The sequence below is a fragment of the Diplodia corticola genome (genome assembly GCF_001883845.1).
Source record: "Diplodia corticola strain CBS 112549 chromosome Unknown scaffold1, whole genome shotgun sequence".
Lineage (NCBI taxonomy): Eukaryota > Fungi > Ascomycota > Dothideomycetes > Botryosphaeriales > Botryosphaeriaceae > Diplodia > Diplodia corticola.
Genome location: NW_017971480.1, coordinates 1,374,510 through 1,389,430, shown reverse-complemented (window position 1 = coordinate 1,389,430; position 14,921 = coordinate 1,374,510). Strand labels below are relative to the sequence as shown.

At 60.0% G+C, this 14,921-nt stretch overlaps 2 protein-coding genes across 2 annotated transcripts; one reads left to right on the top strand and one right to left on the bottom strand.

The window, feature by feature from the left end:
* Nucleotides 1-426: 426 nt before the first annotated feature.
* Nucleotides 427-2,814, top strand: BKCO1_1000436 (glycosyltransferase 2 protein; the record flags this gene model as incomplete). The annotated part of the gene is made up of 1 exon (XM_020269833.1): nucleotides 427-2,814. One exon carries the CDS (start codon nucleotides 427-429, stop codon nucleotides 2,812-2,814), a length of 2,388 nt encoding a protein of 795 aa, XP_020135038.1.
* A 651-nt stretch (nucleotides 2,815-3,465) lies between these two features.
* On the bottom strand, nucleotides 3,466-5,448 carry BKCO1_1000435 (choline dehydrogenase; the record flags this gene model as incomplete). Its single annotated transcript, XM_020269832.1, has 1 exon — nucleotides 3,466-5,448. The coding sequence occupies one exon, from the start codon at nucleotides 5,446-5,448 to the stop codon at nucleotides 3,466-3,468; it is 1,983 nt and encodes a 660-aa protein (XP_020135039.1).
* Nucleotides 5,449-14,921: the final 9,473 nt, after the last annotated feature.

Genomic DNA, 14,921 nt, shown 5'->3' with positions numbered 1-14,921 from the left:
TGGTTTTCTTCTGGCGACGGTTCGCTTTGAGATTGATTCCCCAAGATATAGCACATGTTTCTTTTCCTGTACTATCAGCAATGCATATCTTAGTGGGCAGACATATGCAGATATGCAGGGAGCTTTGACCAATCTCGGGCGCACGTGCCTTTTGAGTTGCTTGTCGGTTACGAAGCTCAGGACCGCGACGAATCAGCCCTGCCCGAGCTGCCACATCGCACCAGTCAAGCTTCTGCACACCAGCCTCCCTCCGACATCCAACGCGGCTTGCCAGTCGTTCGACCTTGCCCTGCAACCGCGCCCAAGCCTCAAGCGGAGCCGCATTGACGGGACCGCGATCCCACACCCCATGCTCCCCGCGACGCCATTCTCCCACCAATCCGTCATGCTGCGCTGAGCTCCTCCTGCGCGATTTCTCGGATAGCAATGGCCCCACACATGTTCCCGACCGACGAAGAGCTGGGGAAGCGGGATGACGACTACACTCCCGGCAACAAGTCTTCTCAATCCTGGCGCAATCTGCCCTACAACTACCGCCGCCGCCGCGTCGCCATCATCATCGGTGCTGCCCTCTCCGTATGGCTGCTCCTACACGTAATCTCCCATACCGACCCAGGCTATACGATATACGATGCGACGAATCCCCCGAACCTCGTCAGGCCAAATGGCCCACCGCCGAAGGTCATCGATGATACAGACGAAGCGGCGCGGCAGCACTACTACAACGGCCATATCAAGTTTTTTGAGCTTGGCGATTCCCTGCACAAAATAAGCAATACCGGCGGCTTGCGCGATAGGAATCGCAATGTACTGTTCGCCGCCTCGAGCCTGAAGAGCGTGTCGGCCCTGATTCCCCTGGCCTGCGAGATGGCCAAGTGGAACCGGAACTACGTGCACTTTGCCATAATGGGTCGATACGACATCTTTCTTGATGACATTCTTGAGGTGAATGGTGTTGATCGCGAGGGATGCAACATCTACTGGCATGACGCTCGCCCGGATTTCGTGACGTACAGCTCCGATACCCGCGCTGAGGCTGTGGTTACCGCAGCACTGGGCCATGTTCACACTTTTATGCATCCACAGGTCGTTATTACAGATGATTCTTCCAGAGAAGATGTTTTCTTCACGAAAGGAGTGCGAAGAAAAACAAAAATCCAGCACCTACCAATCATCGAGATCCCTCAGGGTCGTGCGGACGACCTGGAATGGCTCACTCGGCTCGATTCGAGCTCACTGAGAGCATGGCACACTCCTAGTATCGACATCCTGATCCATGCTCCTCCGAAGTCTTCAGGGTCGCTGCTTCGATTGCTTCAGTCTATCCAAGACGCCGATTACTCTGGGCTGACTCCCCCTCGAATCACCGTCGAGCTGCCCCCTGACATCGACCCACCATCCATGTGGTTCCTTGGGCACATGGCCTGGCCGCCATCGCCCAAGGAACCATTCGTAACGCCCCGGCAGAACGGACTGATCTTGAGACACCGCATCCCGGACCAGAAGGTCTCGTCCGACGAAGCAGCAGTGCGCTTTCTAGAGTCGTTCTACCCCTCTCTCGGTTCACACGTTCTGCTTCTCGCACCCAACGCCCAACTATCTCCCTTGTATTATCACTACCTCATGTTCCACCTCCTGGAGTACAGATACTCCAGCTCCGCAGCCGCCGACAACGCGCACCTCATCGGCCTCAGCCTCGAAGTCCCCTCCCACCACCTCAACGGCACCACCGCCTTCGAGCCGCCCACGGCCGCAGCAATGCGTGTCGGCAGCGACGGCGAAGCCGACGCCGACGACAAGTTCGCAAAGGCCGCGGCCCGCCACCCGGACGCGGCGGTGCCCTTCACGTGGCAGGCGCCCAACAGCAACGCGGCGCTCTACTTCGGCGACGCGTGGACCGAGATCCACTCGTTCCTGACGAACCGCCTGCGCGCCTTCCGGCTGCAGGCGGACCCCGTCGCGCGCCCGCGCACCGTCCACGCGAGCCTGCCGTCGTGGCTCGAGTACTTCCTCGAGCTGATGCGCGCGCGCGGCCACGCGCTGCTGTACCCGGGCCTCGACGGGCCAGCAGCGACCACGGCCCAGCACGGCCTCGTCACCGTCCACACCGAGCTGTACCAGCCGCCCGAGGAGATGCTCGCCGCGCTGGCCGCGCGCCGCGACGAGGACGACGAGACATCATCATCATCGTCTCCTCGCCGCGACGACGACAAAGACGATGCTGTATCGTCCCCCTTCCTCACCGCCGACCCCGCCGCCGCCCTCGCCCCTCCCCCCCTCCACCTCGAACCCTCCAACCTCGTCGAACGACACCTCCCCCTCCACCACCTCCTCCCCTTCGACGCCGACCCCCCGCCCCTCCGCGCCCTGCCCGCGCTGTCGCACCAGGGCTTGCTGTTCGCGCAGGAGGCGGACGTGGCGGACGCGGCGGCGGAGACGGCGAGGAAGTTTCGGAGGGCTATTGGTGGGTGTGGTGATTCTGAGTTCGAAGGAGGGGGGAAGAAGAGGGTGGGGCTGGTGGTGGGGGTGGGGGGGAGTGCGAGGGATTTGTTTTGTTTTGGGGATGGGGATGATGAGGGGGGTTTTGAGGGTGCGGTTGAGGGTAGAGAGGCTGGTGGGTCAGTGGGGTATAGTGATGATGGGGAGGAGGAGGCGGGGGGGAAGGGGAAGGGAAAGGAGAGTAGGACGGAGGGTCGTGAGGGGAATGTGGATAAGGATGAGGATGCGGGTGTTGAGAGGGAAGAGAGTAGGACGGTGGATGTCGAGGAGGGGGAAAGAGGAAGAGGAGGAGGAGAAGAAGAAGAAGCAGAGTGAGGCGTTGTGAGTTAGGGGTTCGTTTGTTCGTTTCCCCCCTTCCCTTCATTGATGGAGTTCGGGCTCGTGGGAAACTGGGGCTTGCGCCGCTGAGCGGCCGTACCTAATCGGGAAGCTTTGCGCGGGGCGCGCGCTTCTGCTGGGCGTTGTTAATGGAAGAGAATGGAAGAGTTATGTAAGTTCTCAAATCAGTCAATCCAGAATCATTGACCATGTACGGATGGGATGGACTTGCACGACGAGTCGACTCCCTTTCGATTCTCACCATCGAAATATCTGCGGTCTTTCTTTGAAGAGACGTCGTCTATTTTCTTCTTGCCACAATGCCGGATGTTTCACCATCGATATAAACCAGCTCATGGCATCCCTAATCCTTTGGGGTGACGCATACATTTCACCAACACTGGGTAAGTTTTATTTTGAGAATGTTTTTTGATTGGTGTGTATTGTTGAATAAGAGCTGCGTTCATTTGCGCTGCGCTGAAGACATGGCTATGGTATGTGGTATTGGACGTATGTCCCTTCCCTGACGTGACAAATATATACAATTGCTAATATTGTAGTAAATATAAAAAAAAAGATCGTGGGTTTCCAGAATTAAGTCAAAGCCGGCGTCTCATCCCGCGCGTTTCTCCCTCTCTCTCTCGCTTTTCAAGCGCGCAGCCTGAACTTAGCAGACGACGCGGTAGTCGTCGAGTTGGCCTTGGCAGCGGCGATGATGTCGTCGGCGGCCTTCTCGGCGACCATGTAGGTGGACACGGCGGTGAAGGTGCCGGGGATGCGGGGGTAGACGGAGGCGTCGACGACGCGCAGGCCCTGGACGCCGCGGACCTGGAACTTTGAGTCGAGCACGGCCATCTCGTCGCCGTCGGCGCCGATGGGGCACGTCGACGAGGCGTGGTGGCCCCAGGCGACGTCCTTTGCGTACTGCTCGATCTGCTCCTGGGTCTGGACGTCGGGGCCGGGCAGGGTCTCGGTGACGGGGACGAGCTGGCGGTCGAAGGCGTCGCGGGCGAGCTCGACGGCCTCGTACAGGGCCTGCAGGTCCTTGCTCGCGTCGCCGCTGCCCGTGTCGAAGTAGTTGAAGACGATGTCGGGCATGTCGAGCGGGTCGGCGGAGCGCAGGGTGACGGTGCCGGCCGTGTTGCGCGGGTGGGCCTTGAGGATGGCCCAGGTGAACCAGTTGTGGTTGATGGTGGCGTTGTACGAGTAGTCGGGGAAGTAGCCGCGGAAGTTGACGGGCCCGCCGAAGGCGAAGATGTCGAACGAGTCGTCGGCGGTGGCGGTCGACTTGTAGAACATGGTGGCGGCCAGGCCCGACGACGAGTAGATGCCGCGGTCGCCGAGCACGGGGTTGTTCCAGCGGTCGACGCACGGGTCGTTGGGGTCGTCGAGGCGGAAAGTGCAGCCGTCGAAGGCGGTGAAGTTGTTCTCGATGGTGCCCTGGACCGAGATCTCGTAGTGGTCCTGCAGGTTGGTGCCGACGCCGGGCAGGTCGGAGATGACGTCGATGCCGAACTTGCTGAGCTCGTCGGCGGGGCCGACGCCGGACAGCTTGAGCAGCTGGGGCGAGTTGTAGACGCCGCCGGCGACGATGACCTCGCGCGAGGCGGAGGCGGTGCCGGGGGTGCCCTTGTTGGCGGCCGAGGAGCGGGGCGAGGCGCTGTACAGGTGGGCGCCGTCGAGGAACTCGACGCCGGTGGCGCGCGGCGGCGACACGTCCTGGTCGAAGGTGACCTTGGTGACGAAGGCGTTGAGGCGCACGTCGAGCGGGTAGCGCTTGGAGCCGTCGGGGTTGGTGGCGTCGCGCACGGCGACGACGAACTCGCGCGAGCCGGTGCGGTGGGCGTCGTTGGTCGACAGCGGGATCTGGTAGTAGGCCGGGTCCTTGTCGCGCGACTCGGTGTCGGCGTTGGCGTCGCCGGCGAGCAGGGTGCCGATGTTGAAGAGGTTGTCCGTCAGGTTGCCCAGGGCGAAGGCGCCGCCGGTGAGCAGCGACAGCAGCTGCGGGTCCTCGAGCACGATGCTCAGCGGCGCGTTCTCCGTCGCCAGCCAGCCGTCGTAGCCGTGGCCCGGCTGGCCCGGCAGCAGGTACTGGTTCTTCTCCATGCGCGTGAAGTACTGCCGCATCGAGTCGGGGCCCCACGACGCGTCGCCCGTCAGCGTCGAGATGTACTCGAAGTCGGACTGGTGCGGGTACACGGCAATCAGCGCGTTGTGCGCCGTGCACCCGCCCAGCGTGCCCGTCCGCGGGTACAGCGTGCCCTTGATCGTCGAGCCCTCGGGCGGGTCCACGCCCGTGTACTCGCCGCCGTCGGGCGTCGCCCACGTCGTCTTGAAGTCGCGAGCCTGGCGGTCGTCGTCGGCGTAGTGGCGCACGAAGAAGTTCCACGCCAGCAGCTCGTCCTCGGACGACTTGGCGCTGTACGCCGGGATCGTGTAGTTCTCGTTGGCGCCCTGGTCGTCGCCCGCTTCGATGAGCAGCGTCTTGTGCCCGGCGATGGCCAGCCTGGCTGCGAGCGGGCCGCCGCCAGCACCGGAGCCGACGACGACGTACTCGTAGCCCGTCAGGTCGACCGCCCACGCGAGCGGCAGCGTGCTGGCGAGCACGCCGAGGATGCGGGGAAAGAGCATGGTTGGGTCTGGGTTGGGTGGGAAGTAAAAAACGAATGTGATGACCTGGCGGCGAATCGGGTCAGCGCGTCTGCATCGTGGACTGGTGCATCGAGGATACTCACCCTTTGCTGGCTTGATCAAGGAGGAATCTCTGGAAAAGACCTGACCTTGGTGAAGAGAGGCGGTTCAGGGTGGCATGCCGGGCCGTTTTAAACAACGGCAGCGGGGACGGCCCAGGGAGAGTATACTGAGCCTGGATTGCCATGTATTTCCTGTTTTGGCCGAGCTGTAGCTATTAGCGCCCTTCGGAAAGTAGGGCTGCGTGTTAAAGCGGGCGTGCTATGCTCGCTTTGGCACCTGTGGCCGCGACGTTGTGGCTCCCGCCCTGTGCCGCCGCCTCCGCTGGGGCCGGAGGGAGAGACGTTGGAGCTAGCAGGCTAGCAGATGGGCAGCAGGACCCTGGCCGAGGGCGTCGATGGCTTGCACGAGGACAGCATGGCGCGCCGACGGATCGTCGAGTCGATAATTCCCATGTCGTCCGCAGTGGCTGTCCGTCGGCCCCGTGCGCTGGAAAGCTGGAAAGCGATGCGAGAAGGCGGCCGGGGCAAAGGAAGCGCGGCGAGAAGCTGCGTGGCTGCTCAGTTGCATCCACAGCCCATTTCGGAGATTTGTGCTGAGACGGGCAAGTGATGTTGAGGTGTGCAGGGATGCAGGGGGCAGCCGTCGCGGAGATGAGGCTCCTTCCGCCCAAGGTCCCTGGCCGGTGCATGATCCGCAGGCGCCTTTGCGGGGAGGACGGCTAGCCGTCAGAAACCTTAAGGGGCGCCGGCTGACGGATTTCCCTAGCATCAACGTCGCTAAGGGTTGGTGGCGGCCGCTAATCTGGACGCTTCGCCGCTCCCTCGCTCCCTCGTGGCACTCTGGCCAGGACCCTGGCCCTGACTTGACATCCATCTCTCTTGGCCATGCGGCGCAGTCGCCTCCTCTTGGGCCTCGGCCCGCGGCCTTGCCTGCTGTTTCGTGCCTCGCATGAAGCATGTGTCGACAAACATCTTTTGCATTGATGGTGTGGCTTCGATATCTCGCGACTTTGTGCCCTGAAGAGAAGCCGCCCGAGCCGTGTGCGCTCTCGGCCTCCGCTTCCTGAGCCTCGACAGTGCACGATAAAACCGAGGCCCGGCAAGCGTATCCACTATACACAGTACAGCCTCTGCCGGCATCAGCATACATCCGCTTCCGCAAGACCGCGCGCTTGGTGCAGGCCCGGCGACCCGGGCAATCTTTGATTTGGAGGTTCTGGAAGGGGACGAAGATGGCCGGATGGACAGGGGAGAATGCCTAATCGGACGGCCAGAGGCTTGCGACACAAGCGTTTAGTACAAGCCATTGCGTATGTAGACAGCCACAGTGGGTGCACGTCGGCGGTGAGACCGTCCTGGGCCCGCACGGGGCACTGCGGTGACAGCGGCTTCGTCCCGGTCTGATTGTGCGGATCCGAGGACTGGCGAACATCCAAGGCCTCTGTCTGCCCTGCTCCTCGCCTGGGATCTGCAACTTCTTTCAGACTTCACCCGCTGGAGACGGTCCTGGTTGTGCCAGCAGGGCTCGCTCCAAAGCACCAACGGTGATTGCAGCCATGCATCCGGGCCATTGGCGGGGCGAGCGGCTGCAAAATCTTTGTTCTCCCGCTTGATTGCGGCGTAGCAATGGTCTGTGATGCTCGCATCCTGCATGAAAATGACGTTCGTGCTCCGTCGCTTGCGCGAGTCGTGGAGTGGACCGATCGCCAGGAGAACAACAACTTCTTCGCCCCCAATCTGTCCAAATGTCCGACGAGCAAAGAGGGGCGGAACAAGCACCGGACGCCCCGGTGGAGCACGCCGCCTAGCCGACTTCACCCACGCCGATCAGAATGACTGCCCGGTCCGCCCCGGATGCAACTAACTGGTCGTTGGGCCGCGAAGCCAACGGGCGAGGGAGAGATAAGGACTGCTAGTCGCAACACCAAGGACTTGGGCACTTGCCGCGAGTACGAGGTTGACATACAGAAGCCTTGACGGAATCGCCGGATGATCGTCCTCGCCTTGACCATTTGACAAATACCCGGGTCCATCTCCTGGTGACGAAGCTTGCCACTCCTTCGCGGCAAGGATAGTAGCGCCATCGTCTTGGCTGCAGAAGCCCTGTGGATATGCGATCGTCAACTTACAGCGGTGTGAAATCCTTCGCCACGTGTGGCCGGGTACCTGGACTCCCCTGAAGACCTCGCCTTGGTGGTGGTTGTGATGAATCCCACCATTGCCTCGGAACCACGCACCAGATCGGCGGGTCTAAGTCCGATGCCTCACTTGACACTTACTCGTGAGATCGGAAGCTTGATGTTCCTTCGATTGGCGACTATCGCAGCCAGTCTTCTCCAAGGACTGAAAAAGCCTCGTATCAGAGCGGCGAAAGAACTTGGCGATGACTGAACCCTGCCAGGAGAAAGGGGGACGGCAATGGATCATCACAGCCATCAGTTGCATGCTCTCAAGTGAAGACGTAACATGGGTGATAAGGGGCGAGCAATGGGGCCATCACGAGAGAACAATGCTGGAATCATCTCAGCACATCACCCAATGACGTCAAAGAGGTATTATATTCCTTTGCTCCAACAGTTTCCAAGTTGTCATCCCTTTAGGTTGAGACTGATCGAAGTGTAACAGTGGCTAATCACGTCCCTTGCTGCAGTTGGCTGGCGCAAGCAAAATCTTGGTGAACATGCTAGATGACTACCAAAGAGGTTTCGACTCTCAAGAACAGTGAGAATATCCCGGAACCACGAGAACCTCGCTGGTTGATTTAGCATTGCATGCGTCCGGGAACAGCGGTCCTAAATGACAAATGCTCATACACGAATGACGTGGCCTAGTATTTGAGTCATCCCCTCCACGAGCAAGGCAGTTCAATGATATACAAAGCTTCCGATTCCATTCAGTGTCATGTTTCAGTCGGAAACAAGTAATACTTAAGGTCCCGACACCGCCTACTCCGGTGCCGCCCGGCCGACAGCCTCCTAGCTCCCCACCGCCCTGAACGCTTACCCACCAACCTTTCCACAGTCGAAGTCTTCACGGCAACGAAAGTACGCATCATGTGCAGCACAGAGCCCGTGAATATAGTGAGGAAGACGAAAGCCTCTCAGAACCATGAGCGCGACGGGGGGGCAGGCTTTCCCGGCCCCAGTTTGCCCACTACACCTGGACACATTTCCCCATTCGCGTTCCCACTTCGACGCGCTCGCTGATTGCTCCATCATCTTCCTTCCCGCTCGCCTCCCTTCACCAAAGCAGCCATAGTTCCCGCCTCTCGTCGATCAACTGACCCCATGACGAACAACTCAGCGCGTTCCCAGCTAGCTTCCAAGTTCCACCCCTGCGTCCCATGCGATCGACCGAACAGACGCGGGACGCCACATCACCCATCCCATCCAACGCACGATACCTTCCCCCTCTTAGTGCCGCCAGCGGAAGGGGCAGACATGCGGTACGATTGGATCAGAAGGCAAGACATGAACGATTGCCAACGGGAAGGAAGTTGTTGAGAAAAGGAAGACCAAGGGAAATATTGTTTGCTTGCACCCACGACGACGGCGCGACGAAAAAGGGGCACGTGGACGAAGTGACTGGACGAGTAGTGGCTCTCGTTCGCCCTAGGCCCTGATTCTATCCGAGTTGAGAGGTCGACGGCGAAGTGACTTTGTTTGTAGGTACACCCCCCGGCTGCCATGGACGATTGGCAGAGGCGTGCTGCCGTGACGGGAGCGGGTGGGGGAGTTTCCCAGTTATTGGGATTGCGCTCCGTTGTCGCGAGTGATGGATTGGGGTGAGTGGGAGAGAGGTGGGCGAATGGAAGGGGGACCTGGCGTGCTGCCTGCATCGAGCTGTCTGGACAGTGACCCTTTCGATATATTGATGTGATACTATTCCCGAGGGCTTGGACTGAGGTGCTTTGAATGCTTGCTATATCTCATTGTCCTAGAGGACATCTTATCCAGATATGCAACGTACCTTGGAAGCGCATGATTGCAGGCCCCTCCTGGCATTGGTTCTTCTCTCCTGCAGCCAAACGATCCAAAGAACGGGCTGCAGAACGCTTTCATTCGGGAGACACTGATCAGCCAGCAGACTTGCAAATGGCCTGACATGACGTTGCCATGAAAACGCACACTTCAATCACAGTAGTTGTATTCGCTTGGGTATCTCTAAACGGACCATGTAGCAGCTCAGAAACGCTTCCCGTTCTACTAGTCACACAACCGCGTCTTCAAGTTCTTCTTATCTGATTTGCTAGTCTATAGAACCTGGAAGTCCCATATGGTCACCTTTCACGTGCTTTGACCAAATTCATACCAAAAGCATGACCCCGCCCAAATAAGCAACAACCCCACAAAAACAAAGCAGACACCGTATTAAATCATCCAGCCAGCCACCCAACCACAAGCTTCTCTGAAAAAAGCTTAAGAATAAATAGAACAAAGAAAGAGAAGCCTAAAACAACGTGCACCCGCCAAAGTCGCACCAAACCCGCCTTCTTGGCCAAACAGACGGTTGTGATGAAACCTGTCAACCGCCCGTACGACCAAAAAAAAACAAGGGGAGGTAGAAACGGGGGTTACGCAAAAACCGGGCGCCGCGCGGCGCGCACACTCGCATTGCCGCGCCGAAGAGACAAGAGAAAAAATAAACCACCAAGGGAGGGAAAGAAGCGGGAGAGACAAAAATAGCCATCGGGCCCGCGGCCCGTCCTACAACTGCCTCCTGCTTTCCATTTTCATCCGTGTCTTTGCGGGTCGGTTTCGGGGTATGAGGAGGGGGGAAAAGGTGGAAACGGAAAAGGAAACTAAAGCCTAAAGGACTGGGACTCGTTGCTGTTGGTCGCACGGCGGTGGCAGCTGTGTGTGACATGGGGGGGATGCGGGCGGGAGTTTCGAAGGACATGAGACAGAGTGATTAGTCAGAATGGGTGGAAAAGAGAGGGGAAGGCAAGTCGGTCTCCAGAGAAGGGAAAGACAGGGATCGGGGCGAGCGGAAGGCGTAGCCTAAGGGCTAGGAACGAGCAGGGGTACGCTGCGCTGCAACGAACTTCGTGATAGCTGAATGTGGTGTTGCAGTCAGGGGAGGGCGGGCGGCCTCCTGACGGTTGATGTCATGGGCGGCCCCCGTGTGAGTGAGTGACTCGACGACGGTGGATCGACGATGCAGCAGCAGCAGCGCAGGGATCCTGTGAGAGAGAGACAATAGTCTGCAAGTGGTGGGAAAAGATACTACTGGTCGTCAGCGGCCCTCTCTCGCGAGTCCTTGATCGAATCAGAATTGGCAAAGATGAAGGCTGCCTTTGATTCGTGAACTGCGCCTTTGTTCGTGCGCTCAACTACCACAGCCATGTACTCGCCGACATGTCTATTTTTCACCAGACGGGCAGGCAGACGAAACCCGCACTCAGCCCAGCACTGCCTCGATGCCGCCCCCGGCGTTGCCGTTCGACCTGCCCTCCGCAGCAGCACAGCAGGTGGTAGCCGGGCCCCTTGTCGCGTGCGATCCGTGGGGCGAAGCATCCATGCCCGTGAGCGAGCCAGCCAGCCGGTCAGCCGTTGTCCTCGAAACTCCAAAGCCCTGCCTCCGCCGGCCAGTCATCACGAAAGCTATCCGTCACCGAGGCACGACAGGCACCCGTGTGTCGTGCGGACCAAGCAGCGATGCCCACGCCCGATGGCACGGCGCGGCACGGCACGGCGCGCGCGGGGCGGGCGATTTGACAAGTCGAGTGCGGCCGCGTCATGTGCAGGGCTGAGAGGAAGGGGGAGGGGAGAAAGATGAGAACGAGGTGGTAGATCGGGTATGACTGTCCCTCCGGCCCGTGCTGTGATACTCGCACAAGAGACGCAGGGCGGTTTCAGGGCCCCGAAATATCTTGTTGGAAAATGAGTGGCCCACGCGATCGGATGTGGTTTGTAAAAGGAGGCGGAAGAGTGCAGTCCGGGGGGGAGGGGGCATGGGAAAGGCGACGTCGAGGCGGGAGCGGGGACGGCGACGAGGCGGACAGCGGAAATACGCATGAACGCTTTCAGTGTCCTCGTGTTGTGCGCCGGTGTCGCCCGTTTTATCTCCTACATTGGTTTTTTGACAGCTCGTTTGGCGTGACTTGGGGTAGCGCAGACGCGTTGCGCGAGGGACAGGGCGACCAAGACCAGCCGGGGATGTGGGCAGGCGGCCAAAAAGTGTCAGTGGGCGGGTGTTCCACTGGCTGCCACGATGCTTGTCCGCATGTAACCTTCTCTCCCGGTTGTCGCGTCGAAGCATTTGTCTGCTGATCCGCGCAACAGCACTTTGCAATGCCATGCCTGGCGCCCTGCACTCCACAAATATGCAGACGACGAGGACTTGATCGGATGCAGCCGAGATATTCCATGCACGTTGTGGCGAACCAAGCCCAAGTAATCCATCCCCGCGTCAAACCATCCAATCACTGGCCGCGAATGTCGCACTGCTTGCCCTGCAGCCAGCTTCTGAGTGCATCGATTGGCTGCTTTTACCCCGGCCATGAAGACAGGGCGACAGCGGCAACGGGGAGAGTCCTTGGAGGGATGAGCTGGACAACGTAGGACGGCCGTCCACGGCAGAGCGGGCAGCGGAGCATGCGCGGAAATTGGTCACACCACCAAGCCTCGAGACCAGCGTGGCACAATCTACGGCACTGCCGGCTGCGGCGGGAAGGCCATCTAGAAACAATTTAATCCGCACAACGGCCTAGTCAGTTCCTCGACCGCGCAGCGCGGAATGACTTGGATGGATTCGTTTGACAGAAATAGAACGACGGCCGGAGGACTCATCGCCTCTGCTGCTCAGGACGACCCGACGACCGCTCGAGGAAAAGTATGCTGGTGGTCGCTGGGCGCGGCCGTTTGGCTTCCAGAATTCGGTGAGGAGTGTGCCTGCTGGCTTGGCACGGGAGCCTACATCAGACACTGCTCTCGGCGGGCGAGGCGGTCAGTTGAGACGACTCCACCGCTCGATTGACGACAGAGCGGCAGCCTTTGAGGCGGTGAGCTCACCGCCATCTTCGAGCGTGCTGGCGGGCGCGGATTGGCGAGCAGCGGTCAAGGCTCAAGGGAAGGGGCATGATTACAAGTATGAAGCATCCTCCCTTCGCGCTGCAGGCCGCGAGATATGATCATGTAGATCAGCGAAGGTGCAGAACCTCACCGCTGGCCGTCGTCGTGCTTCGAATTCGGCCTCGTCCGCTGTCCCTCCGGTCACGTCTTCCCTCGCACCCGCCCGTCCGCTTGCGCACACGACCCCCACGGCTACCACTATCGGTCTCACCGAGCGGGCAGCCCCAGATGGGAGTCAGCTTCTTTCCCGCCTGCGATTCGAGTCCGTCCTCCGGTAAAACATGTCGACCCGCCCGCGCCGCCCGGCCATTTATGTCTGAGACCCAACCGGGAAGCACTTCTGAGCCGTGGTGCGGGCTGGGCAGCAGCATTGAGCATGCCCAATCCGTTCCAGTACAAACGCACACATCCGCAAGTGCGCGCTCCGTGCGGCTAGGAGCCCACGTTTGAAAAGAGATGGAGGGCGCGGCGCGGCCACAGAAGTCGTCAGGGGCAAATGCGGGCGACCCTCCGCGCGGGAGCGAGCAGGACGACGCCGCCAGCCGATTGGAAGCCGCCAACCAACTGTGCGCCGCACCGTGGGAGCCCTGACCGTCACTTCTTCTGCAAACAGGGAGCATGGGTTTTGCAGTGTGCTGGCGGGCGAAGAGGCAGATGGTGCATGTGGGATCGGCCATAATGTAAAACTGTGTTCCCATGATGCCAATCTTCACCGTCTTCCACCTGGACAGCTGGCCGCATGTTTCATTACACTGTTGACAGCGTGACCGGGAGCATGGGCCCGTTTGACCGCCAGCCAGGAGAAGAGTAAACCGAGCCGTTGTCCACGGTGCAAGACCTGCCTGCCACGCATGATCACCGGCCAGACCAGCCAGCCCGGCAGGATCCGTGTGCGGACATGGAAGCACGCTCTCCTTCCCAGCGCCAGGGCAAGCGGGCTAGTCAGGGTGCCGACGCAGGGCGCATGGGCCCTCGTTTCCTGGGCAGAAGGCTGCCTGCCGCTGCTACTTGGCCGCTGGCCGGCGGATCAGTGCAGGAAAACTGCATGGCGTGAAAAAGGCAGACCAAGGCTGGGGCTGCCCGCGGATGCGGTGAAACTCCGCCTCGAACAACGCCCTGTCCCTGTTGCCCCCGTGCCCAGCGCGCCGCATCTCCATCGACGAGCGGGACGTTACGAGAGGCTTTCCTCAGCCGACGGATCAACGCCTCTGCTTTCTGACCGCTCGCTTGCTCTTCTGCTCTATCCCTCTTCAAACAACAAGCGTACATAGCCAGCTGACTGGGATAGAGCAATCAGACCCACTCTTACGAGAGTCATCACCCTCAGATTGCTCTTGAAGCAAGCCTTGACAGCCCGCAGCCGGTGAAGGATTGTGCGCAGACGGAACGGGGCGAATAGCAATAGCCCGAGTGGCTGCCGGGTATAAGATCGGGCATTGCCATCGTCATCGCTTCGTGAGCTTTCTGGAGCTCTGCTGGATCTAGATCCTGCTGTCTCCACGTCTTCCCAAAAGTCATCAGGACCGCAGATCAGTCTGCTCTAGGCGAGAAATCCTCCTAGCCGATCTGCGCTCAAGGCCGGAGAGACAGACCATAACTGGCTGGCAATCGGTCCAGCCTCCTCCACGTACGCGGCAGCCATCTTTACCAGTAATTCGGACTCGATTTGAGACCGGCCGGCCGACGAACGGGTAGGGATCGCCCAAGCAAAGGAGATATCGTCCATTCCCGAGAGCAAGCGGGCCTGCACCGTCCCGACCGCCAGACCCGCCGCCCTGCAGGAGCCAACAGCAGCCAGCGCCAGCACCAGAGCCGTAGACGCAGAGCAGCAGCAGCAGCAGCACGCAGGCGGGCGGGCGTACGTGCGGGCGAGATCTCAGGCATCCGCACCACCCGCACCCGCGTCGCGGTCCCAACAAAGACGGTGGCGCCAGGCGTTGCAGTGCGCTAAACGGCGGCTCGGTCACCTGTTGGCAGCCTTCTGCCAGCCTTCTGGTACCTTACCGCTCTTGACTTGCAGCAACAGCAGCAGTGGTAGCAACAGCAGCAGGAGAAGAAGAAGTGGTGAGTTGTTTCCCGCCCCTCCCCCTCTTCCTTGTATAAGGCCTCTCTGCTCTTCCTCGTCCCTCGTACAACGTTCCTCACTCTTGGTCTTCCTCTGAGCACACCACTTACCCATCATTCTTTGAGCACGCACAGTCGGGGATTTGACCCTACCGTGTTCTCTTTCCTGATCGTTTCAGTACCCGGCATCTCCTCCGTCTTACCATTTCACTCTCCCGCTCACATACCTTCCCGAGACCAGCCAGCATCGAGGGCCACCACGCCAAACGGTGTA